At 35.6% G+C, this 27,407-nt stretch overlaps 3 protein-coding genes across 8 annotated transcripts; 1 reads left to right on the top strand and 2 right to left on the bottom strand.

The window, feature by feature from the left end:
- Positions 1-715: 715 nt before the first annotated feature.
- On the bottom strand, positions 716-2,824 carry LOC131801171 (nuclear transcription factor Y subunit beta-like). The gene is made up of 2 exons (XM_059119361.1): positions 2,010-2,824; positions 716-719 (listed from the first exon to the last, which is right to left on the bottom strand). The coding sequence occupies exons 1-2, from the start codon at positions 2,822-2,824 to the stop codon at positions 716-718; spliced, it is 819 nt and encodes a 272-aa protein (XP_058975344.1).
- LOC101893928 (putative mediator of RNA polymerase II transcription subunit 26) lies at positions 2,756-16,920 on the bottom strand. 6 transcript variants are annotated; one of them, XM_020037282.2, is made up of 3 exons: positions 16,669-16,920; positions 8,520-8,535; positions 2,756-8,341 (listed from the first exon to the last, which is right to left on the bottom strand). In XM_020037282.2, the coding sequence occupies exon 3, from the start codon at positions 8,338-8,340 to the stop codon at positions 2,893-2,895; it is 5,448 nt and encodes a 1,815-aa protein (XP_019892841.2). In that variant the 5' UTR covers position 8,341; positions 8,520-8,535; positions 16,669-16,920; the 3' UTR covers positions 2,756-2,892. The 6 variants fall into 6 exon arrangements, with proteins under 6 accessions (XP_019892841.2, XP_019892835.2, XP_019892839.2 ...); XM_020037276.2 differs by lacking the exon at positions 16,669-16,920 and adding an exon at positions 15,899-16,632; XM_020037280.2 differs by having other exon boundaries at positions 2,756-8,535.
- A 2,992-nt stretch (positions 16,921-19,912) lies between these two features.
- LOC131801165 (serine protease HTRA2, mitochondrial-like) lies at positions 19,913-21,447 on the top strand. The gene is given in 4 exon segments (XM_059119351.1): positions 19,913-20,337; positions 20,340-20,618; positions 20,621-21,077; positions 21,147-21,447. Coding segments are annotated over 4 exon segments (1,260 nt in total). The 5' UTR covers positions 19,913-19,979; the 3' UTR covers positions 21,313-21,447.
- The last annotated feature ends 5,960 nt before the right edge of the window (positions 21,448-27,407 follow it).

Below are 27,407 nucleotides of genomic sequence, written 5' to 3'. Positions count from 1 at the left end.
TCCATCAGAGACGAAATGATTCCCCATCAAATTTTACCATAAGCCACTAAAGAAAATAAATCTCTATTTCCACTGGATATCAAAAAACTTTTAACATCAACGTTCCCAAAAAACATTTTCTACTTCTTTATCAATTCGGGCATTTTTCGAGTCGACGTCTGAAAGTAACATTAAGTTTCGTTTTAGACGCAAGCTATCAAATGAAGAAATATTCTACACAAACTTCCACTATAAATCTCAGAATAAATCATATATCTAATTACAATAGTTTTTATGAGAATTACATTCAAAATATTTTTATTAAAAGTAGCAAATAAGGTCATTGCTTCTTTACTGTTAATTTTACGCGTATCCCATTCGATTCCCCTCCCTTTATACTTCATTTTTTCGAGGAAAGTGTCAATGTAAGAATTATTCTAAATCAATTTTCATTGTGAGTCTCTGAAGAAAAGACATTTACGTACTTAATAGGGTAAGTGTGCCTAAGTTCGGCATGTCCCATTAGTCGGCCCATTTTTAATTTTTAAGCCCAAATAAATGAAACTTTTATAACTAAATGTATTTTGTTTACTTCAAATATATTTTCAGCTATCTTTGTGTACAATTTCGCTAAGAAAAGAAGATTTATTCTAATAAAAATTAAATTTTTGTCTGTGAAGGTCCTCAACAATCCATATTCTTAAGAAGAAAAGTACAACAAAGACGTCGAATCAGTTTAACTAAACAAAAATATTATATTTTAATGAATTAATTTATTTTTATTACTATTATTACAAAAAAATTGGTATGCCGACTGTTGGAACATGCCATACCTACAATTAGCAAGTGGTGCAGACTACTGGCAAAAAAGCATTGTTTTACAAAAACTACAAATTTATGAAATTTAATAAAAATTTATTAAAACTTTATTTATTATTGCAAAAACTATACAAAATTTCGAATCTGAATAAATTAACTTTGTAATAATTGAAAAGTTCCACTCAGAATGGTGAGCGATTAAAAACGCGAAAATCCTAAAAGTGCCGACTACTGGTACACTTACCCCATTTACCATTAAAAATACCTTTAACTTGGATTCTTGGGAGTAGAACACTTTTTCGCAATAAATTTCAGTGCACTATTATTTATATTAAACATCTTTTGTCGGAAAGTTTTCATTCACAAACAAACCAAAGTACGATTTGTTAGTCAAATCGATTGAAAATATGGCCAAAACCCTTGCACAGTGCATCTGTCCCAAAAATATTAGCGGCAAAAAACCTCAACTTTGACTTCATCAAAATTACTTGACTCCAATACCGCAATCCTAATGCATATAAATAAATTAGGACGAGATCCATTGTTGGTACCTTTTCAGTTGATATAGCAGTTGCTTATGCGCAGCCTCTTACCTTTTTTGTTCCTCCTGAGTTGGAAAAAAAAAAAAACACCAACAACAACAATATTAAATATTTGCATAAATATACATACATACATGTTGAATTTATTTTATTTATAGAATTAACGTGTTTTAGGTTTTTCCTGCGTTTTTTGTTTGCTTTTTACATAGATTTTTTTACATTACATAAATATTGTTTCTTAATTTTAATGCGTTTAGAACTGGATATATCCCATCGTATACCGATAGAAGAAGAAGAAGACTGCTATCGTTTATTGGCTGTTGGACATTATTGTAATCGGTGTGCTGTTGTTATTGGACTTGTTGTGCGCTGTCGGGATTGGCATTGTCGCCCTTTTGAAGTGCGACAATATCGGTTGGCATCATTTCAGTCTGTTTGAGAGGTATAGCTGCTGCTATGGCTGCCGTAGGAAGTTGAACCAGAGCAGCTGCAGGTGGGGCAACATTGGGTTGTATCGCCTGCATGGCTTGAAGATGATTGAGCTGTTGCTGTTGTTGCAGCAGCAATTGTTGTTGTTGGTGCAGTTGTTGTTGCTGATGTTGATGCTGCTGCTGTTGCAATTGTTGTTGGTGATGTAACTGTTGCTGTTGTTGTTGATGTATGTGTTGCTGTTGTTGCTGATGTTGTTGCAAATGTTGATGGAATTGTTGCTGCTGTTGAATTGGTTGGTGTTGGGGTTGTGGCTGCAACTGCGTCAATTGTTGCATAGGTTGATTGATTAGCGTTAAATCGGTGTTGGTGGTGGTCTGTTGTGGCACAAATTGTTGTTGGTGGTGTATTTGTTGCATTTTTGTTGTTTGCATTTGAATAGCAGTTGCTGTCGCCTGCTGCTGCTGTTGTTGTTGTTGTTGTTGTGATGGTTGCATATTTATTTGTGGATTCAACATTACAGCATATCCCTGCACAGAAGCCGAAACGGCCGTGGTCTGGGTATTGGCACTTATGATTTGTTGTTGCTGGGGTACCGCTTGTACCCCAGGAGCAGCATTGGGAGTATGATTTAAAGATGGAACGAGACCATTACCAAAATTTAAATAACCCTGCTGGTTAATTGCGGTGGGTTGTATGTAAAGATACTGTTGTTGAGCTGTATGTACATCATTGGCCTGCCTTAAAGCCTTTTGGAACTTTTCATACTCCACATAGTGTTTCAAGCGCAGCTCATCTTCTTCGATGAGTTGACGTTGGCGCAGCAACAGCAAACGTTGATGTTGATTCGTTCCCAAACGTAAGTTGCACAATTGACTTACCAGGGAGTCGAGGTTATGTTTTATATCCGATTGGATAACGGTTGGCAATAGATTGGGATGTGTGGCGGCCAGAGACATTGGTTCTTCTTGTTGGGGTATTGCCGGCAAACGAGCTGCTTGATTGGCCTCCACTAATTCATTGCCCATATGGGGTACAACCGCAGTGGAGGCCATTGGACCATTCGTGTATTGATACGAATGCAAAACATTGTTTTGTGTTTGCTGTGGGGGAAGAGGTGCTGTTAAAAAGGGCATGGCCAGTTGTTGTTGCTGAACGGGTTGATGTTGTTGGGCCTGTATAGCTTGATTATTAAGGAATTGTTGCTGCTGATGTTGTTGGATTTGCTGTTGTTGTTGCTGCTGCTGTTGCAGTTGTTTATCGACTTGCATATTTGTACCATCAGCTGCTGTAAAGCAACCTGCTGTTGTTGTTGTGGCGGCTGCTGCTGTGGCTGTTGTTGTGGAACAGTTTGCAAAATTGCTGGTTTTGCTGCTGCAGCCAACATAGGCTGCTGAATTGTGGCCAATGGCAAATTTGTTGGCATCAACATTTGTCCCGTGGCGGCAGCAGCCACGGCTGCCGCATTTTGTATCTGTTGTATGGCTGCGTTCCTTTGGATTTGTTGTTGTATGTGTTGCTGCAATTGTACAGTAACATGGTTGGGTGGTTGGTTGTAGACCACTTGTGCTGGTGCCGGCACCGTCGCCTCTTGCAATGGTAAAACGACCGCTGCCGCAGTTGGTGGTTTTGCCGCAGCAGCCAAAGCCATTTGATGTTGGTAATTCATGGCGGGCAATAAATGTTCAATGGACGCATCATTGGATTTTCGTTTTGGTTTAGGATTTTCAGGGGGCTTTGTTTGTGGTGGTTGTTGTTGTTGTAAAACTGGAGGTGCATCCTGTCGAGGGTGGGTAACTTCTGTTGCTGGGGCGTTTGCTACCTTATTGATGTCTTTATTTTGTTGCTGTTCAATGGATTTCTGTTCCTGGACACGACTAACACAGAACCGTGATACCTTCCGTGAGCCGGGGTCTTTTTCCATGGCCTTTTGAGCAACTGTTGTTACAGGTTCCGTTACGGCTGCCGTGGTAGTTGACGCTGTCGAGGATTGTGTTTGCTGCTGGGCTTCCTCACCAGTTTCAGTATTTCTCAAAGCCGCCAATTTCTTTTCCAAATCGGCAATTGAATTTGGTGTAAGGCCACCAGTTTTTGCTTGCGTTGTACTTGAGGTAATAGTTGAATCAACACTACCACAAGCTGGCAATTGTTGCAAAACATTTATTACACCATTGATATTTGAATTCTTCTGGACAGATGGCTCAGCTGTATTCGGTATTTGTTGAGTCTGTTGGCTTTCCTGTTGTGGCGTTCCATTATCGCTATCAGCTTCTATGATATTTGTCAAAGCATTCTGCAATTCATTACAGCCACTATTGTCCAGAGATGTACGTCTTGAATTGTAGGTGGAAGAGGTACGTGTTGAGCTTAGCGGAGCCGTTGAGCTATCCTCCTCAGTTTGACTCAGACAAGAGTTTGACTGTTGCTGTTGTTGTATATTCTCATTATTAATGGACGCCACAATGGCCGAGGCAAAAGCTTGGGCATGGGTAATATTTTCCAGTTCAATTTTTAATTGTTCCAACGAGTTGTTGGTATTACCATTTGTTGTTGTCGATGATGTCGTGTTGTTGTTAGACGTTTCTGGGCCATTTTCAGCACCTGCTGTCGTCGTAGCCTGATTATTTGAATTTTCATTATCATTTTGTTCTGGTATTGGTTCTATGTTGTTGGCTGTTGTTGTGCCAGCAGCCACTGTCGGCGGCGGTGTAGCCACCACAGCCACGCTATTATTTGGTAATATCACAGGATTTACATAAAATCTTGATATTTTTCTTACCATTGGTGCGGGATTATTCGAATTTGCGTTGTTGTTGCTGTTATTATTAACACTGTTATTGTTGTTGTTTTCATTTTGGTTACCACCATTATTCGGCTGTTCTCGTGGCGGTGATACCTTTTCCGTAATAATACCATTTTTTATACTTCCTATGCCACTATCATCCTTTCTTCTTTCATGTATATTTTCCACAGTCGTTGTTGGACCATTCTCATTCATATCAAAATATTGACTTGAATTCCTACCCGAGGGATATCCAGCGGAATTCATGGTTATTGTACTATCGGGTGAATAATCCGAAAGTGATGTATATTCTGAGGCTGTACTTGTCTTGCGCGATGAATCCGGGTGATTGTGTTGTGATCGTTTGTGATCATCACACGAGGAGCTTGTTGTGGGTGTCGATGATGTTACTGGTGTAGACGATACATTACTGTGGCCGCTGGTATCGTGACCCTGTTGCATATAGCCGGCATCCATCAAACCATCATCGGATGGAGCTGTGGGATTTGTCATGAGATAATCATGGGAATTGGATTCCATATGATTTGTGATGTATTGTTGTTCCATTTGACCACCGTTGTTGTTGTTGTTGTTACTGTTATTGTTGTTCTCCACACCTGTTATATTTACTTGGGGTATTTGCTGCTGCTGCTGTTGTTGTTGAACATCATTGTTAAGGGAATGACCATTTAAAAGGAATTGATGTTGCTGGTGTTCGCCATGCATCTGCTGTTGGTGTTGTTGTTGCTGCTGTGGTTGTTGGCAAGAATTGGTACCATTTTCATATATGGTTTGGGTAGCATTCATATTGTGTTGTTGCTGCTGTTGGTTGACGTCGTATGCGTTTTGAATCTGTTGTTGCTGTTGTTGAACATAGTCTTGTATTTGTGTTGGCTGCGGCTGTTGTTCATAAATGATATTTGTTGAGGAACTTTGACCTGGAATCTGTTGCGTTGTTTGCTCCTGCTGAGGCATGTTGTGTTGGTACTCTTGCATATGCATGGACTGCTGTTGTTGTTGTTGGTCATATGTGGCCATATTTGTTGTAGAATTTGCCGTAGGTGCTGCTTGACAATTGAGGTCCTGGTGTGAATAGGTTTGTTGTTGCTGTGGTTGCATTATTTGTTGGTTTTGCATTGTGTACTGCTGTTGTTGTGTTGGCATAGTATATTGCACAGGATATTGTTGTTGCTGCTGCTGCTGTTGCATTTGGGCATTTTGAGGCTGCACTTGCATCTGATGCTGTTGTTGCTGCTGTTGTACTAAATAATCCTGTTGCGTCGCCTGCTGTTGATTTGATGTCTGACTGTAATGCTGATTGGATGGCTGCTGCAATATGGCATTTAGCGATGAGGCCAATGACATTTGGGCTGGATTTTGTGGCGTATAAAATTGTGGTGGTTGGGATACCAATGTTGTTGGGGACATACCTTGCTGCTGCTGCTGCTGATGTTGCATCTGATCTTCATATTGTACATAGTTTTGTTGTTGATGCTGTCCCTGCTGCTGATTGGTGTCATCCATTTGTAGTTGCATTGTGGGCACGATTAGCTGAAGCGGTTGCTGCTGCTGGTGCTGATGATGATGTCTTCCTGATTTGGTACCATCTTCATCTTCTTCCGACTCGACTTCATCTTCCTCCTCCTCTTCCTCCACATTAGCTGGTAGCATTTCCCGTTGTTTTTGCAAAGCAATCTTTTCCAAACGCGATTTTTCATTTTGCAGTTGAAATTGTGTCTGACGTTGGGCACGTTCCTTAATCAGTGAAAACACTTGAACCTTTAGCAAACGGACAATGGCTCGAGCATCTTCCTCGGTAATGATATTTTCCTGCATCATATCATTGCAGACTTTTTCACAGTCATCGTTTTTAATGTCAAATTCGAATTGTATGGCTTCGTTTTCTTTGTGTTTGGAGGATCGTTTTTTCGGATCCAAAAAACGCAAACGGAACTCAACAACATTGTTGTCGGGATTATTGAGAAAGGCCTCGGTGGATGTGGGTTCAACACGTATCCCAATGTCTTCTTCAAAGAATTCGGAGTTCAACAAATCTTTGCATTTCGGTCGATCCTCTTTTCTCAGTTCTATGCATTTTTCGATAATCTCCCTTACCTTGGGATCTTCCACTTTACTCAAGGCCGCAGGCTTAATGCCGGATATTACTTTCTTATAGATCTGGGCTGGACCCTTACATTCACTATAAGGATACTCGGATACAGCCATCTCCAACATGCACATGCCAAAGGCATACACATCAACCGATTCATCATAGTGTTCCTCGTACATTTCAGGGGCCATAAATTCAGGTGTGCCTATGACAGATCGGGCATGTGAACGATTTTTCAACGTGGCCAATCCCAAATCGCCAATTTTTACACTCCCCGTGGTGCCGGTTATGAAAATGTTATCACACTTCAAGTCACGATGTATGATGGGCAGGGGGCGGGTGTGCAGGAAGTGTAAACCCTTAAGAATTTGACGACACCACGATTTCAATACTTTAGGATTGATTTTCTTGAAACGTTTCAAATAGGACTTCAGTGTTCCGGATAACATTAGTTCTGTGACCAATACAATGTTCTTTTTACGCGCCACACCAAATTCCCAATAGGTGTAGAAACGTACAATGTTTGGATGTTGAAGCTTTTTCAACATATCTGCCTCCTCCCGGAAACGTTTCCTCTCACTTTTCTTTACTTGTTTGTCCAACAATTCACACCAGGCCACAGCCACTCCCGTTTCGGTGTCTAAACCTCGATATACTGTCTTGAAACTACCACGTCCAACTTCTTTGTCGTATTTAAAGAAACGACCACATGGCGATACGCCCACAGGCTCGTCATCATCGTCTTGTATAGCTGAAGAAGAGGTGGGTGCAAGGGCGGCCACAACTGGCGCCAAGGATGTGGATATTTTAGGAACTTCAGTGCTAGGTTTTTGTTCATCATTTTGCGATTGCGATTCTGTTGTCAATAAGGCCTGTTCCTCTGCCACAACTGCCGTTTCAACCACATCACTAGGCGTAATAACATGAGATTTTGGCGTTTTACTTTGATCACCTTCAATACTTGTCAATTCAGATGTGCCTTTTGGAACAACGCTGCACTCGGCAACTTGTTTCTCGATTTTTTCCTCTACCTTAAAGCCAACCCGTTTTGCACTTTTATTGCCACCCAATCCCGGAGTTTTTACCTCCTGCTTTTCGCTCGTAAACGATACGTTCGAATGATCGGTTTCGGTGAGCGAAGTTACCTTATGATTTGTTTTGGCAATTGGAGCACTCTTACTGTTTGTGGGTCGTGCGCAAGTTGTACTTGCCGATAATTGTGTGCTACTTAGATCTGTACCACTTGTGCGTGTCGGTGTGCGAAATTGTTCTTCCAAATGTTCCGTTTCGCGGGATAACATTTCGATATTGTCATCATAGTCACGTGGGAATTCTGTTTCCACTTCCAAATAATTAGTGGGCATATTACGAGCCGGTGTCTCAACTTGTTGCAGTATGAAACGCATATTTGGATTGTATTTCTGCATGGCCATAGAGGTGGAGGATTTTCCCGGTCCTCCTCCTCCCCCCTTTGAGGTCGAGTTGCGCTCATTTGGTTTATTTGGTGTTGAATATGAGCTTGGCGATACAGTGCTACTGTTTTCTGTTGCCGTTGTTGATTTCATTGGTGAAATGTCTTTTGTATCGGGATTGTTTTTATCCGTATTCTGTTGCTTTTGTTGTTTTTGACTACCTTCTGCGTTACCCAGTTTGGCTGCTGTTGTAGAACTAGTGTCCATTCTAATAATTTAAGTTTTAAAATGTTAATAATTTGCTATTAACAATCATATAGTTTTTATGATGCAGAGAAGAAGGGAGGAGAAGGTGGTATGTATGTATGCAGTATGAAGTCTAAATATATAGTATATAATATAGATATAGGTGCGCAACGACAAGAAGAGGGGGAAAGATCCAGTACCTTTTCTATGATGCAACTAAATGAGAAGGAGATAGTAAAATAAAAATATATTATAAATCGATTATTGATTGCTGTACAAAATTAGTGAAAATAATTTATTGTGCATGGAATTGGTTAGTAGTATAGTTACAAAATGTAATAGCCTCCCAATTGGTTTATTTAGCGATTGCTATGTTTGTTTCTCGCCCTCTTTGGAGGATTCTAGAGTATTTTTATAATCGAAAATAATTGAATTTCTTCCCAGGCCGTTCACACGAAGTTCTCTCCAAATAGTTCATGAAATTTGTATTCCATAAAATACATTCTTATACAGGGTGAGATAAAAAACTGCAACAAAGTCAAACGCCATAATTTTTACATTTTCTTTTTTTAATTTTGTTGAATGAAAGCAAAAAATGTCAGAAATAGCATAAAATTTTAGAATAAGTTTAGATTTGTTCGAATTGGTCACCTTTGCCACGAATTATAGCCTTTAAGCGGCCAATGAATCCGTCACGCGCTGTCCCAATGTTGCTCTGCGGTATTTTGGCCCATTCCCGGCGAAGCGCTTGCTTGAGGTGATCGACACTTTGATATTTTTTAGTGCCAACCTTGCTTTCCAAAATACTTCGGACACAATAGTCCAACGGATTGGTATCCGGAGATTTTGGTGGCCATTGTGTGCTGAAAATGAAGCGAGGAACCTCATTTTGTAACCATTCTTGGGTGGCGCGTGCTGAGTTTGATGGTGCTGGAGTTCTGTTGGAATGTCCAAGGTCTGACGCCAAGATGTTTGCATGCCCAAGGCTTTAATACACCCTCCAGAATATTTTCGCGATAACATTCGGTATTTATTCTGATGCCACGGAGAGCTGTTATGGCGGCCCACGCCATAATGCTGGACAACGAATGTTTTCTCATCGGAGAAAACCAAATTCGGCAGTTCACCACTTTCGGCCAAGCGAAGCAACTCTTTAGCTCTTTTGAGTCTATTTTGTTTCTGTTGCGGTGTATGTTCTTGCACTTTTTGGAATTTCAATGGCTTTACCCTGAGCTCATTTTTCAATATTTGTCGAATGGAATATTGCGATATGTTCAGCTCACGAGTCATTTTTCGGGCACTGCGACGAGGTTTTTGGTCAAGTCGCTTCTTTACTTTTCGAACCATTTCTGCTGATGTTACTGTTGTCTTCCGCCCACTTCCTTGACTACCAGTATCACGGTAACGAGCGATGGTACGAGACACAAAAGATTTATTCACATTTACATACTAACGATAGCCACTTGTGATTTTCCAGCCAAATATAAAGAAATCACATTATCACTCTTGAATTCCATCACGAATAACTTTTTTCTGGAAAATTCTCACCAAAATGCTTTTGTACGCTTGTAAACAATATAATCAGCAGTACTGGAATAATTAACATAATAATTAACAGCTGTCGGACGAGTGGCTTGGAAATGACAGCGATCTAAAGTTGGTTGCAGTTTTTTCATCTCACTCTGTATTTTAAGAGTATTAATTACCATATTAAATTTGACATATTTTCCATTTATTTAATTCTTTCGATACTCTTTAGTTATCACCGACAAGACTCTAATACAACACAACCAATGAAGCAAAACTTTTTCAAACTTGCACTTCAAAGACACCCATAAGTTATTTACTTTTAATTTAATTGCCTTGTACAGAAAAAGTATCTTTGCATATTTTTTTCTTGAGATTACTTTGTACTTAAGATGGATTTTGTATTTACTTAGACGTATAGATGTGTGTATGCATAACACTAAGCGTATTATTTAATAATTTTCAAGTTAGAAATACACACTGTCCACTTTTGACAATATAAATTGTTTACAAATACTCTCTTTTATTCTATTATTTTTTTATTAAAATCAACAACCATAATTCAACAAATCTAAAGTGGTTTAATAATTATCCAAAATGTCCACATATATAACTCACGCTATGAAAACAGTAGTCCTACTACAACAACAATATTTGAAAACATCAACAAAATAGATTTTATAATGGACAAAGACAGCTGTTTAGATTTCTTTTACTGATAGCGAGGCTATGTAACGAGAAAATAAAATAAATAAATATAAACATGGAGCCAAATAGTTCTTTTTTTCTCCTATACGACAATATTTGCATTAATTATAGTTATAAATTTGAACGGCATGGGGGAGGGGAGGTTTACAATTTCTCTGCCAGATAAGAAAATTGTCTTCTTTCATAAAATGTAAACAATTTACAAATATGTTTAAATATGTGTACATACATTCACAAATACATACGTAAAACGAGGATTATTCAATAATTCCTAGCAAGCATACAGTTGAAATAAGAAAAATGCTCGCCAAAATTAAGTTAAGATGGAAATATAAGTGCCTATATAACTAGAAGATATTCAGATTCGAATTGAAAGCTGTTAATTTTTTAAGAAAAAGGGCACCAACACTGAACTCTGAAATGGAAATCAAATTGAAACATAGGAACTTTAAACGCCCAGCAACAATGGGTAGCACATTCCCTTATTTAAGTGTGTGTTAATAAACTTATCATATCAAAATATCCAAATTACAGCTGTTTTGTTTGATAAATGAGGACCGAATCTTTCAAAATACCGTTAATCAATAGGTACTGTTGTATGGAAACTACACCAATAAGTGGGCCTACATTCAATATTTTTGCAAAGAATTAAAACACTCACTGAAAACACCCACCTGAAATGTCATATTAAAGTTGATTAGTTTGGAAAATTAGTCCGAAACCTTCAAAATGCCGAAATTCAGATGGGGTGTATAACACCCCATATGGAAGATCATATTTTTTAATAGAAGTGTTCCTAACACAATATAAACTATTATAAGAAATTTAAAAGATCTACGTCACCCGTCATGAACCCAATCGTCGCGGAAACATTTGTTTACGATTTTTTTTGTTAAACTTTACACGTCCACCAATTTGGACCTTTTGATGCTAATCACGTATATACTTATTTGGATGATATGAACATTTATGCTGGAGGATATAAAAATTATATTGAGAAAAAAAATAGTTTTGCGCACATTTGGTCTTTTGCAACAACTGTTCTAGATTAGGAATCCTACATAGCAATTTCACCTAAATAAGAAAGCAACATCCATCAAACAGTGAGGAAAGCTCAAAAGTCGGGCGGGGCCGACTATATGATAACCTACACCACTATGTATATTTAGTAGAGATCTCGTAAAGGAAAAGGTTTATTTTGCAATTTCTGAGCTCTATGAGATATCTGGTACAAAATATCATTTTGGTAGAGTGCATATTCCTAAAGTTGGAGATTTAAACACCAAATCGGATAAAACATATATATATGGGAGAAAATTTGATATTCTTGCTTTTATGCTAAACTCGGTTGAATTGCGAAAATTTACTCCATTTAGGCTAATATTAGCAATTTAGTGCACAATAAACCTGAAATCGGATAATGATATATATGGGAGCTATATCCAAATCTGAAATGATCTTTATATAATTGAAAACAGCTATTTCTTGGCTGTATCTGATATCTGGTACCAAATATTATTCTTGTATCGTGAATTTTACGAATTTGAGAGACTAAAACACCAAATCGGATGAAACATATATATGAGAGCTATAGCTATATCTGAACTGATTTTAATCAAATTTAAAGTACTTACTTCTATAATAAATTCGGTCGGAAGAGCCAAAATTCACACCATTTGGGCTGATATTAGCCATTTGGTGCAAAAGAAACCTAAAATCCGATGAAATATATATGGGAGCTAAAGCAATATCTGAACCGATTTTCACCAAATTTGAATGCCAAAATGCAGTCCATTTGGACTGATATTAGCCATTTGGGCCAAAATAAACCTGAAATGGGTCGTAGATATATTTGGAACTATATCTAAATTTGGAGCAATTTTCACCAATTTCAATAGGGTTTGTCCTTGACCCATACAAATGTTAGTTGGAAAATTTCATTTCAAGCGAATAAAAATGCGATCTGCATTTTGTTTACAAAAATACACGAACAGACGGACAGACAGATATACGGACGGCGGACATGCATAAATCGACTTAAAATGTGATTCGTTTCCTTCTCCATGTTACAAACAAATGCACCACTATGTGGTGTAGGGTATAAAAATGTGGCGAAAACTCCCAGCACGGCTGAGTAAAATTGTATTGAAACTTTCGGGCCGAGCGGCTGGTACATTTTGAACGTAATACATATATTAAATTCCGTTTCCTTACATGAAGCTATACAAAAACGTGGACCAATATACACAATTTTCTTTTATAGAAGCGAACACCAATCACGAATAAAAACTAGGAGCTACCGTTATATGGCACTATACGAAAACGTGGAGCTATATAGAGAATTTTTTGTCATGGGAACCTATTGCCAAAACCAAACTACAACAATGAGGATAAAATAAAAAAAGGAATAATAGAAGGTATCGTTATTTTAGGGGACTATACGAAAAAATCAACTCAAACAATTTGAATTTATCTAAAACAAATTTATTCATAAGCTACCCCTGACTGTGGCACAGGGTGCTATTTCCTTGTAACATATAATAGGTAGCGAGATAGACCTATATTTCCCTTTGATGATCCCCTTAGTATCTAATTGTGAGTCGATTTGATAACTCATCAAAATTATGTAGAGTTCGGCTAAGAATTGAATATTGCTCCCATATATAGCCTCGTGGGATTTCAAGTTCAATTCAAATTTAGCCTGTATGGAAGTACGCATGGTAGAATTACAAGGTAACCCTTTCAGGCCAGCTGGTATCAATTTGATGTGTCAAAAAATTGTTGTAATTTGAATTCGCCTTCATTTACACATAAGAAAATTGTTGCATGATTTCAAACTTTAACAATGCTATTGATAGAAAATCGAGATTTTACGTTTTTATAGAGTATGAGGGAAAAAGTGTATATTCAACATATGGTAGGCATAGGTAATATGGAGATCTAAAATTCGTGGATATTTGAAATAAGTGAAACAGGGAATCAATTTAATTTAGGAAATAAACCGATACATGGAATTTCATCATCTTATTTGTACGGATTTTCAACTATGTTATACACTATAGGGCTTCAACAGTGAAAGGTGAATGATTCCAAAGCATATTGGATTGGTTTGGGGAACAAAATATTGGCAATTTTTGGGGTGTGATTAAATATTGAGATAATTTTTTTATTTCAAGTTGTTCGAATGTATAAAAGTTATCTATGCTTAAAAGACTTCCTGTCTGCTATACATTTCATAGCTGAACAAATAATATGCCTGGACTCATAGTAGACTCAGCCCCCCTGTATCTTCTGCAATCTTTGATCCAAATCTTAAGTAAGCCTGAGGAGTAAATATACCCTAAAGTACCTTTTAGGTAGCATGTCACTACAGCGAGAAAGCTGACGATGTAGCAAAAGAAAAAGGGTACACCCCAGAACCACCACAAAACCTAATTTTAAAGCATCAAAAATAATTTTCCGGATATTTCCATTAAAGAACATTATCGCTGTTGAATGTGAAATCAACGTTGCCAACGTTATCAAGACTGCATGCTGTGTAAGGATGATGAAGAGATAACAACGATTGGACATGTATTATCGCAAATGTCCTTCGTTGGCGCGCTGGAGACTACAATCACTCCATTTCCAGTCTATGTGATTTTCAAAAATGTTGTATTGAACGTGCTATAATCAAACCAAGATGCAGCGGCTTCAGCATTACTTTCAATCGATGTTGGAAGTTTTGAATATTTGCTTTTGTAATAGAAAAAACAACAATTTTGAAAATTTTTAGTTCTATATTTTGATTGGAAAAATAATTTGCCCCAAATTTTGTACTTCAAATCAATTCGCCCTGACTACAACTTTGACATATCAAGTTTCCAAAAAAGTTGCTTTGTTGTAATTTTCGCCTATGTTGCTACCTGGTATTTCTACCATGGAAGTACGTAAATTTTTTTGAAAATCGGTTCAAAAATATATATTTATCTCTGATACATAAGTTTCACTCTATTTTATTTCAGGCCTTCTCAAAGTTATGTAGCAATGACAATATAATTCGCATGCAACATAAAATATATGCATCACATTTAGTGGACATCTATTAAGATTGATCTATAGTTTTCATATGTGTTGGTTCCATCCGATACCAAATTTGGAGCTGTAACACTCAATATTTGGTATGATTGCTTTACATAAATTATCAATATAAAGGTTAAATTTCACGCGTAGTATGATATCATAGAGTCAAGATATTACCATTCGTAACTCCACGGAATGGTTCCTTTTATGTTCTTTGTCAGAGAAAAATCGAGATGATTTTGTCTTCTTTATTTATTTATAGTAGCGATTTTACCCAACAAAAACTGACATATGGTGCTTTGAATGTGGTATAAAAGTGACTCTTTACACTCTGATGGTATTATGTTAAAGCCTTTATATGACGGTAAATTTTTTTTATCGAATTTTCAATTCTACGTTCTGAGGTTTTAATAAGTTATTTAAGATCCACGCTTTAGTATATCTCTCATGCAACGATGTTGTCCTATTTATTTACATTTATCTCTGTGTTGGCAGCTACTATTTAATTGGAACTGTGTGTAATAAGATCTTCCTTTTTGTAAACTTCTAATATTTCTTAAATGTGATTCTCCGCAAACAGAATTTGTAGGTCTATAATTCATGTTGTCTTCCTCAGAAATACAAAATTTTTCTTTTTTCTTTGTTTGCTCTTACACGACTAGGACCTAATAAACAAGATTGGAAACAAGCTTAAGTGAACATCAATGTAATTTATATGCGTACATATTACTCACAAACAATTTCCATTCATCTATCACATATAAATACTTTATGGGTACTACCTTTTTATTTCTATATGGTTTTATTTCGAGTCCAATCACCTTTCGATATGATTAATAATAACTTCTATATGTATTCTCCTCGTCACTACAACACTACACTTTCATTGATATTGAGTGTGGGTATGGTACTATTATTATTTGTCTGTTACAATATCACATTGGCCTGCAGACAAATGCAAAATAGGAATTTGTTATAACACATTCACTAAACGATCTTATATTTTTAAATTTGTCTTCACAGATGAGCACAAATATCCACTGTCAACGAATCTTTTCGATGTTAAATTTTTTTTCCAAACTTTTATAACAACCGTTGCATGTTTATGAAATGAAAACGCTTCTATGGCTAATTTTGGCACATACTCAGCCGGACGGGCGGGCGAACAGATCTCCTTCACAATTCAGTGGTAAATGCAGAAATGAACATCAATGTTTACATCTTGATCTCGAGATGAGAAGAAATAATCAAAATAAACTATTTATTTACTCATTATACATACCACCACCACTAGCACCACTACCAAGCGATACCGTCACCATCCAAGTAAAATGTGTTGTCCACTTTTATTTGTACGTGCAAACACTAGTTAAACGTCCAACAACTAAATACAAAATGCTTTTTAAAGACGAAAGACACATCACATAATACATTATTGAATGAATGAACCGAACAACGCCTCAACAATGATGATCAATTGAAGTGTGCGGAGAGTGGGCAAAGAGTTAATATTTTCCCCCTGCGATATGTGCATACATGCATGCATACATATAAACAATATCTATACACATCGCTAAACGATGTGAACGACGGAGCGGGAATAGTAGTATCTAGCAAATTTGTATATGGAGCTATGGATGGATGGATGATAATAAAAATCTGCTGCTGCCGCGGTTAGTTGCCTTCGTAATGCCACCAAAAACAACAAATTAATGTAACAGGCACAGTGCAAAGTTCGAACTTTTATTATAAATATAGAAATGCCAATGCATCTACACGAATGATCCTAATAGGTCCTAGAGTTAGTAGTGTAGAAATCGGGCGGCAACAGTTGTGTTATTGTTTTCTTTTTCCACCAGCCATTATTATTGCTTGTTACTTGTGCCTCTAGCAATGACGTGACGTACGGTGATTTTGTTTTTGCTTTTTGTTTGCATATTTTGTCTATCCCATCTACCATATATGTATGTGTGCTGTGGTTCTTTTATTATTATTTTCTTTTTTTTTCAATTATTATTGTTTTGTCTACATTAATTCAACAGCGTATGTTACTTTTTATATGGAACTTGTTGGTTCCTGCTTTTGGCGCAGCCCATTATATTCTCGTTTACTGCATAATCACCAACTTTCACGATTCCGCACTTGCACGAAAAAATGTCGCCCTCGATGTCGTATACGTTGCTAATATAATAAAATAATTAACTATGTATTTTTGTCGTTTTATTAATAATATAATCGTAAACTTATTCCTTTATCTTTATTTTCGTGTCGTTCCGGAACGAACTAGTCCAATAGAGTTCATTGGAAGGAATTATGCGAACAAGTTCCGTTGTTGATGTCAGCTGACACATTTTGCAAATAAAATCAGCTGATTCCAAAAAAAAAACAATCAAATTGATTTCTGTACAAAATTACTGTACTGTGAAGTTAGACTTCATAGAACATATTCCACAAAAGTTTTAATTACACATTTATTAAAGCAAATTTAAAATCCATTGAACCCATGGTACAACTATGGTAGAATTAAGAAGGTAAAGTAATGCAATCGTATGTTTACAATTTTTTCAAATTATTCATTTGACAACATCTCATTGTCAACAAGTTTATTTATAAATCCCTTACATACACAAATCAGAGATGGGAACCTGCTTTCTATGCAGTGATATTTGACAAGGTAAATCACTAAAAATTCAAGGATGGGAATTCTTATTTGAAATGACTTTATTGATATTTGACAAAGTAAATCACAAAAAATGCAAGGATGGGAATTCTTATTTGAAATGACTTTACCTTCTTAATTTTACAACTGGTATAATGAAATAAAGATAACCCTTTTTATTTTAGCATTCCCAGCTCTGCATTTTTTGTAATTTACCATGTCAAATTTCAAGGCATAGCAGTTCCCATCTCTGATTTTGTGTACATACAATGGAATTATGAATATAGATAATTTTAGATAAATTTAAAAAAAAATTGCAAACATATTACTACATTGCTTTACCTCTTTAGTTTTACCACTATTGAACCATTGTTACAATAAAATCAAGGTAGAACTATGATACCATATGATTTTAATTTTTTTTTATTTTCTTGGTTTAATATGCCCACTTTGGTATGTTCCATAATTGAACACCGATAACCGATTTTCCATTTATGATGTCAAAAAAAAAAAAAAAATGCAATAGCAGATTCTTTCAGGTTCTTCCAGGCATCTATGTATGTAACATGGTAGAAAAATACAGGTAGATGAATCAACACTTGGGAATATTGATATGTCAAAAATGTTAAAATATTTTTTTAAAAATAAGTAAATTGCATTATCGTTGAGTTTTCAGTTAATTCAATGTAAATGTTGGAGACTGTTATAGTATGTTTATATTATTGAATTTATTATTTATATAATTGTTTTTTGTTTTTATATAATAGAATTGACAAATAAAACCCACTGGGTTTACAAAATCTAGTAAAATTATATAATTTCGGGGAAGAAAATAATTAATCCTTTAAAGTGAGTATCAGGATATCAGTGCTGCTCTGACATCCCTTTATGATATGTCACAATCATGGTAAAAGAATACAGGTAGTCGCATCGACACAGCTGCTGGGACAATGAACTGTCAAACCGATTTTAAAATTGAAAATAGTGAATGAAAAATTATTGAAATTTGTAAAAATTTTTGAAAAATACATATCACAATAACCTCCCATTTGCGTCGTATAAGAAAACATATAAAAATCTACTTATTTTTGACAAAACTGTTTAAAAATTTTGACATATCAATGTTCCTGAGCGTTGATGCATCTACCTATATTCTTCTACCATGGTCACAATATATGCCATGCGAAGACTTCAAGTTGATTATGTACCCACACCTTTACTGCTTTTAAGAACTCAAGAAGCAATTAAATCCAATTCCAATTATTGTGTTTCAAAATTGAGTAGAGCGAAACAAAAACCTATAAATATTGGCACTTGCACATGGTATAATTATTAGAGGTAACAGCAAGTCCCAGCTGATTTGACTCTATAGTAATACTATATTTCATCATATACAATAAGTATTCCCTTTTTTGGTATAAAATTTCACTGCAGGGCAATGTGAACATATTTTTTGTCTAATAATAAAAAATCGCCGCTGTACTTAACAAACTGGTTCGGAAACTTTTTTTACCTTTAAGGAACAACGACACCACTATAGATAATATATTTGTATATTTCATGTTTCCTAAAATTGGAAAATATAGAATACTTTATGTATGTATGCTGTTTGGATTAAACTTGAAAGCGATGTTGCCTTTTCCACGATTTTCTAGCGATTGCTTGGAGTGTTGATAGATTAGGACCAATAGATAACAGCTATACATTCAGGGGAATGATGTGAAATCATTAAAATTAAATATTTTAAGAACTATTCCTCTGCATTTTTAATTTAATAATCCAAATTCCAAAAATGAACTTTTTTGAAATTCAGGGGAATGACGTGAAATCATTAAAATTAAATATTTTAAGAACTATTCCATTTTTAATTTAATAATCCAAATTCAAAAAATGAACTTTTTTGAAATTAAATCAATTTATTGAAAATTAATTATTTTATTTACATTTTTGGACACAAAACTCTGACACTTGTATTACGTACAAAAACAAATTTTTATGAGGTTGTTGTTACGATTGTTGTACAACAACACTTGCTGTTAACTGTATTATTCTACCATGGCACTTGCAGTTAATTCCTCTCAGGATGTCGCAAAAATGGCTTTAATCATTAACTATTGTGTCAGACAGTGGACCACTAGATTTATGATATGTGAATGTTCTTTAGCCAGCAAATGCTTTTTCTGCTAATTTTGTTAATTTTACAAAATTACTAGAAAAACCTCTTGAAAGCAAGGGATGCTAGAGCCGAACTCATACCCTGTCATTGTTTCCCCTTATAGTTTGACCCTCACCTCAAATGATTTAATATATAATAGGATTTTCTTTTTTTCTTCTCACCTTTACCAAAAGGGATGCTAGAGCCGAACTCATATTCTGTCATTGTTTCCCCTTATAGTTTGATCCTCACCTCAAATGATTTAATATATAAGAGGATTTTCTTTTTTCTTCTCACCTTTACCAGAATATCGTAAAGAAAAATGTCTCTGTCTGAACTTAGTTTAACCAAAAGTCGATCTAAAGATACCTAACAGTGGTCTTTTGCAACTTCTAGAAACCTATTGCATTTTGCTGTCTTGTTTTGATTCCAGATCTTTATCGATTGTTCTCTCTTTCTCCTCTTTCTAGTGTACGGCGTCAGTTGCAACAAATCTGACTTTGGATTCATCGTGCTTTCATTTGTTTTACTTAACACCGAACAGAGCAGATGGCTTTGCAATATTTACATAAATTCTCTTTAACAACGAGAAGAATACAAAGCAAGACAATCCGGATAGTATCATCATCACAGAGTCATGAATATTCCACAAGTAATAATGAACATTTTAACGGTCACCGGGAAAGAGAACACCAGCAGAAATCATTTTGGTCATGGAATAGTTCACTGCTGACGACAGCCGGTTGTGCTGCCATTGCTCTGGGAGGTTTAGCTTACATTAACAACGAACAAAAGTTGTGGCCCGCAGTGGAGGCCAAGACGTTACCCAATTTAAGTGGCAGACGTAAGCAGTTCAATTTTATTGCCGACGTGGTGGATGTTTGTGCCGAATCCGTTGTATACATTGAGATAAAGATACACGACATTTCGATTACTTCACGGGGAAGCCGGTAACAGCTTCTAATGGCTCAGGTTTCATTATTGAGTCGGATGGAACTATTCTCACCAATGCTCATGTGGTAATCAATAAACCCCATACCATGGTTCAGGTTCGTTTGCATGATGGACGTGTTTTCCCCGCCGTAGTGGAAGATGTTGATCAGACCTCCGATTTGGCAATCATACGCATCAATTGCAAAAATTTGCCAGTTATGAAATTGGGAGAGAGCTCCAGTTTACGTTCCGGTGAATGGTTGTTGCCCTCGGTAGTCCGCTTGCTTTAAGTAACACAGTAACTGCCGGTGTAATAAGTTCCACGCAGCGTCCTTCCCAAGAATTGGGTTTAGGAAATCGGGATATAAATTATTTGCAAACTGATGCGGCCATTACATTCGGCAATAGTGGTGGACCCCTGGTGAATTTGGATGGCGAAGCGATAGGTGTTAATTCTATGAAAGTGACAGCAGGCATCAGTTTCGCCATACCCATTGACTATGTTAAACTGTTCCTGGCCAAAGTGGCGGAACGGAGGAAAAAAGGCTCGGGTGGTAAACAAACATATCCTGCCAAACGTTACATGGGCATTACAATGCTAACGTTGACCTATGATATTCTTAATGAGTTGAAGTCAAGATCTGATAGCGTACCATCGAATCTGACGCATGGAGTTTTGGTATGGAAAGTTATTTTGGGATCTCCAGCTCATATGTAAGTTGAATTGATGCTTTTTTTTATTTAATTGGTACTTGATTTATGTTATTGGTGTTCTGTTTTCAGTGGCGGTTTGAATCCCGGCGACATTGTAACGCACATCAATGGCAAGGAAATCAAAACCTCCTCTGATGTCTATGAAGTATTGGCTGACAATTCAAAAACATTGGACCTAACCATCTTTAGAGGACTTAAGCGTATGACTGTGTCAATTTCACCAGAAGACCCTTAGGATTAAAGAAAGTATTTTTCTTACCTATATTGACTGCCACATTTTTGAAGTTCTATTTATTTTTCACATTTGACATAATGTTGCTTGTTTTTTTAGTTATGTGTAAATAAATATGTAAATGTTTATAAAGTTTGATTTAAATTTTCGTTATGCTTTATTTAAATGCAGCAAATTGCATTTGTAAAAAACAGTACCATAAGGAATATCAGACGCCTTAAAATATGCAATATTTTGTAAATTTTACTTCAAAGAAAAAATACAGGGTGTTAAAACATACAGCAATGAATATGATATACAGTAGATCCATTTGGGTCCCACATGTAAGAGCATAGAGGGTTCCTTTTGCACAAAAGACGGTGCGTAGAAGACCCATGTAAAGCCTTCTGACTATAAAAATAATATACAAAAAATATATATCGTCGTCTAAGCACAAAATACGTAGACTGGTTGCGTATATATCGTGGATTTGTTTAGAATACTTTTTAATAGGATTTCCCGGCTACAAAAAACGTGGAATTTTTCGTATATTTTTTAAAGGGCCTACTATATAAAAATTGTGGATTTAAATAAAATGTTCTTATAGATCTCCGGGCTATGTCTAAATCATGGGTTTTTAAAAATATTTTTAAGGACCTCCCATATAACAATAATAGCAGATTTGACAAGAGTTTCCAATACGGAAAGTTTATACTTTAAAAACTGAATTGTTTATTGTGAATCAGGGTTTTTTAATGGACTTCATATGACTGAAACCCCCCAATTACACTGTGCGACAAAATTATTCTTTTTTTTTAATAATTCTTGAAAACCCCTTTTGATTACATTGTGCAACACAAAAAATAACTACGGGGGAAATTCAGCAGGTTATGAAAATAGAGCTAAACAAGTAAAAAAGCTGTAAGGCCAAGCCGAACTTTAAATAATATTAAATTCCTCGACCATTTAGAACGAATTTGATAATTTTCAAAAAAAATAAAATCCGTTAAAAATTCTGTTAAAATCTTTAAAATACCAAATGTAGGACGGCATAAACCTGCATTGGCAACTTTTGTGATAAGCCATACAATATTCAAATGTGAAACTTTAAAAAAAATAAATTCGGTACATGATAATTACATGGGGGCTATACCAAAATGTGGACCTGCGCAGACAGTCTTCAGCCTCTGGCTGCAGTATCCATTACGAACTTCAAATACCAAATTTGAAACAATTCCGTTGGATAATGTCGCTAAAATCATCAAAATACCGAATATCTGGAGGTACCGTTATATGGACGCTACACGAAGACGTAGACCTATATCACCCATTTTCAATACCAAAAGTCCTGCAGACATAATAAAAATTTAGACTCATCTATATGATTTGCTTGTATACGATATGCTGCTATATTCGGCAATGAAATCAGTATAAAAAAGCCAGAAGTTCGCCTTTTGTTTATTTCGGATATCGCCTGTAAGTAATGTTAGTATTTTTTCACACGAAAGTAGTGGTCCATTCTACCCGCTGTCCTAAACTCTAACTTCATATGATATTTCGTGTCCTTTGGTTTTTACTTGTGACCTTTATAACGGCTGCCTTATACCTTTATGTCAAGAGGGCATTCTGAATTGACAAAATTTGTCAAAATCGGTCCAGCCATTTTTGAGATATAAGCATTCTAACTAACATCCCCTCCCTTTGTATATACACATTGTATATATTTCGCTATATATAACCGATATATTTACTATCGGCATCTAGGTAACGGTCAGAATTCACCTGTTCGTCTATTTGTGATTTCGCCGGGATTAAAAATATTCGCGGTTTAATGAAAAATTTGACTTTTATTTAACACAAATGTTGTGGCCTATTTCACCCACTAAATATCACCCGATGACCATCAAAATTCGAAGGCTTCCGCCCAGCCCTAAGCTCTAGCCGCATGCTAACTTCCACGTCGATTTGTCTATAATTGCGACCTGTAGAGCAACTGCAAAATCAGGAATTTTTTCAGTTTTTGGTCCATTTCAACCCCTAAATATTATGCAATTATCTCCAAAAGAAATAGGGTTCTATTCTGGCTCTACCCCCACTTCCATTCTAAATTTCGTGAAGATCGGGCCATAATTGGCACCTGTAGAGTGATTACAAATTAACATGGACAGACGGACAGACGGACATACATGGCTAGATCGACTCAGCTTGGCGAGCTAGGAAGATCCATGTATACTTTCCTATGTGGGAAACCAATATTTCGTGGTGTTAAATAATTTTTGGTCCAATCAAAGTTATAATACCCCCAACACATAGTGTTGTAGGGTATAAAAATTAGACACTTTCCCCAAAATATGAAGTAAAAAGGCAGATTTTTGACAACACATAGTGTTTTAGGGTATAAAAATTAGACACTTTCCCCAAAATATGAAGTAAAAAGGTAGATTTTTGACTCGGATTGAATAAGTGATTTATTTCACAAGAAATTTCAAATGTTAATTTCTTAAAACCCATCGTCCCTTAATATATGCTTTATTCCGAGATTTATAGTGAAGAATATTTCTTAATTGGACTCCATTCGGCTAACGCGAAATTTTATGTTACTTTCAGAAGACAACTCGACAAAAGTCTGAGGAAAAATTGAATAAAAAACAAGTAAAAAAGCAGTAAGTTCGGCCGGGCCGAACTTTGAATACCCATTTACGAACATAACCTGCCTACTGGCAAAAAAAAACATGTGTGCAAAATTTTAGCCTTTTATCTCAATTCGTTCGAAAGATAGCGTGATTACAACAGACAGACGGACAGACAGACAGACATACGGACATGGCTAAATCGTCTTAGAATTTTACGCTGATCCAGAATATATATACTTTGTTGGGTCTAAGATCAATATTTCGATGAGTTTCAAACGAAATTATTTTTGTCTTTACTGTCATCCATCTAAAATTATGCTTTTTTGGGCATTTGCATATAATGACACAAAGCTTTAACCCTAAAATGAGTTTTTAATATTTATACATTCCTGGCGTTTGGATAGGATTTATAGTTTAGATGTATTCTGGGACTATAGTAAAATTTTATAACAAATAACGGTACCTCCCTATATTTGGAATTTTGATGATTTATGCTACATTATTCACAGAATTTTTTATTCAAGTTTTGGATTTGAAAATTGTAATGGTTTATGACAAAAGTTGCCTATGCAGGTCTACGTCTATACCTAATATAACGGCTACATTCGGTATTTTTAAGATTTTAACAGAATTTTTAACGGATTTTAATTTTTTTTGAAAATTGCCAAAATCGTTCCAAATGGTGGAGGGTATTCAAAGATCGGCCCGGCCGAACTTACTGCTTTTTTACTTTTTTTACCTGCAATGTTGTCGAAGACACTATGTACTTAAAGTGCACGGACTCCGAGAAATCTTAATGTGAACATTTCCAAATGTGTGGAAGAGAACTTAGCCCCTCTATTTTGGTTACTTTTCGACGCAAACTTTCCAAACGCTGATAAACGTATCTTCTTCTTATACCCTCCACCTTGGAGAGGAGGGTATATTAACTTTGTCATTCCGTTTGTAACATCCTTAAATATTCGTCTTAGACCCCATAAAGTATATATATTCATAATCAGCATAAAATTCTAAGTCGATTTAACGATGTCCGTCTGTCTGTCTGTCTGTCCGTCTGCCTGTTGAAATCACGATACAGCCCACATTATCTGACGTAGAGCGCCAAAATTTAGCAGAGCTATTTGCATTGTGTCTAGGATGGTTGGTATTGAAAATGAGATATATCGTTCCACGTTCTGGTATAGACCCCATATAAAGGTACCTCCCGATATTCGGTATTTTGATGGTTTTTGCCACATTTTTTCACTGATTTGTCTAAAAATTGGTATTTGTGGGTCATAATGGGTCCTAGTTTGTGTGGCGGAACATTGTAATTATAGGTCCACGTTTTGGTGTAGCCCCCATCTAACGGTACCTCCCGATATTCGGCATTTTAATGGTTTTTGCCACATTTCTTCTAATGTTTCTTTTACCCTAAGGTGCAGGGTATTAAAAGTTTGGCCCGGCCGAACTTAATGTTTTTTTACTTGTTTACCTCTACTTTTATAATTGAAAAATAGGTTTTTTCGGCAAAACCAACTGATACTTGTTAATATTGAATTCGTGCAGTTTGGGTAAGGTTTATAAGTTTGACGTCTTTTAGGAACTATAATAGAATTATTTTTTGACAAATAATTGCTACGATCTCTCAAAATATTATCAGACAAAATAATAGTCGTATTTTTGAAAGTAATATTGCCGAAGACATTATAATAATAATAATAACAAAAATAATACAATAATAATAACAATAATAATAATAATAATAATAATAATAATAATAATAATAATAATAATAATATAATAATAATAATAATAATAACTAATAATAATAATAATAATAATAATATAATAATAATAATAATAATAATAATAATAATAAATAATAATAATAATAATAATACAATAATAATTATTATTATTATTATTATATATTATTATAATTATTATAATTATTATTATTATTATTATTATTAATAAAAACAAGTAAGCAAAGGCTACAGTCGAGCTGGGCCGACCGTTAAATACCCTACAACACTATAATAAACGATACAATTTATATAGGCGAGATACTCGAAAGAATTCCACAAGATATTGTGACAAATAATAAAGAAAACCATCATGTTTCGTTCTCTAATTTTCGAATAATAGTAACTTAAACTAATTTGCTCATTTCCAATTTATTGGAAGATGTTGCACGTAAATGGTCTTCCTAGATCTGGAACCAATATTTCCCAAAGACCTATAATCTCTCAGAAGTGGCAAAAGATTAACATTATTATTGGTTTTTGACTGAAACGCATCTATATGAGATACAGACATTTGACTATATTCTTCAACGAAATCAGCGTTAACGAAATAGTCAGAAGTGCGTCTTTCCTGTGTTTGTGAATTCTCCAAAAAGTCACTGGAATGGACATTTTCGTATTTTGTCTACAAAAGTTGGCAAACTATTTCACACATTGAATATTTTTGGATGGCCATCTAAAACTGCTTGGCTTTTGCAATGTCCGGTAACCCCCATTCAAATGTGCGTGAGGATCGAGCAATAGTTACGACCTGCTGACAATTTTGCAGTTTTTTTGGTCTCTCCAAAAAGAGTAGGCTTCTATTCTGACCCTCATCTGATCCCCATGCAAAATTTCGTTAGGATCGGGCCATAAATGCGATCTGTATATAATATCCTGATATCCTAACTACTTAGTTTTGTTAGCTGTAGAAATATTACCAAATGTTTAATTCAAAATGAAAATATGCCAAAAATATGACAAAATTGAAAAAAATATGAAAATTGTTACAAAATCAATATTTTCATCTTTAGAGAGATATTTTTATGCAATTTTTTTTAGACATTTTATGTTTCCTGCCAAAAGGCCATTCTGAATTAATGAGAACTGTCGAAATCAGTTCAGCAGTTCTCGACATATAAGAGATCTTTCAAGCATATCTTCTTTGATAGACATATATATCGCATATATTTTGCTATATATCCGATTTGTTGGATGTTAACATCAATGTAAAGGTCAGAAGTAATCTTGTCATGGCTTTATGATTTCACCGGGATTTAAGATATCCGCGGTTTAATGAAAAATTTTGAATTTTTTCAACACAAAAGATATGGTCTATTTTACCCGCTAAATATTATCCGATGACTACCCAAATTGGTAGGCTTCTTCCCCGCCCTAAACTCTAACTACATGCAAAATTCGATTGGTCTATAATTGCCACCTGTATAGCTACTGCAAAATCCGACATTTTTTCAGTATTTGGTCCATTTCAACCCCTAAACATTTGGGGATCATCTCTAAAAGAAATAGGGTTCTATTCTGACCCTAACCCCACCTTCGTGCAAAATTTCGTAAGGATCGGGCCATAATTGCGACCTATAGCGTGATTACAAATTAACATGGACACATACATAAATTCTGGCCCAATCAAACTTATAATACCCCCAACACATAGTGTTGTAGGGTATAATAATAATAATAATAAAAATAATAATAATAA

This window comes from Musca domestica, unplaced genomic scaffold (genome assembly GCF_030504385.1).
Source record: "Musca domestica strain aabys unplaced genomic scaffold, Musca_domestica.polishedcontigs.V.1.1 143, whole genome shotgun sequence".
NCBI classification, from domain to species: domain Eukaryota; kingdom Metazoa; phylum Arthropoda; class Insecta; order Diptera; family Muscidae; genus Musca; species Musca domestica.
The sequence above is the reverse complement of the archived record's forward strand: the minus strand, read 5'-3'. Positions and strand labels throughout refer to the sequence as shown.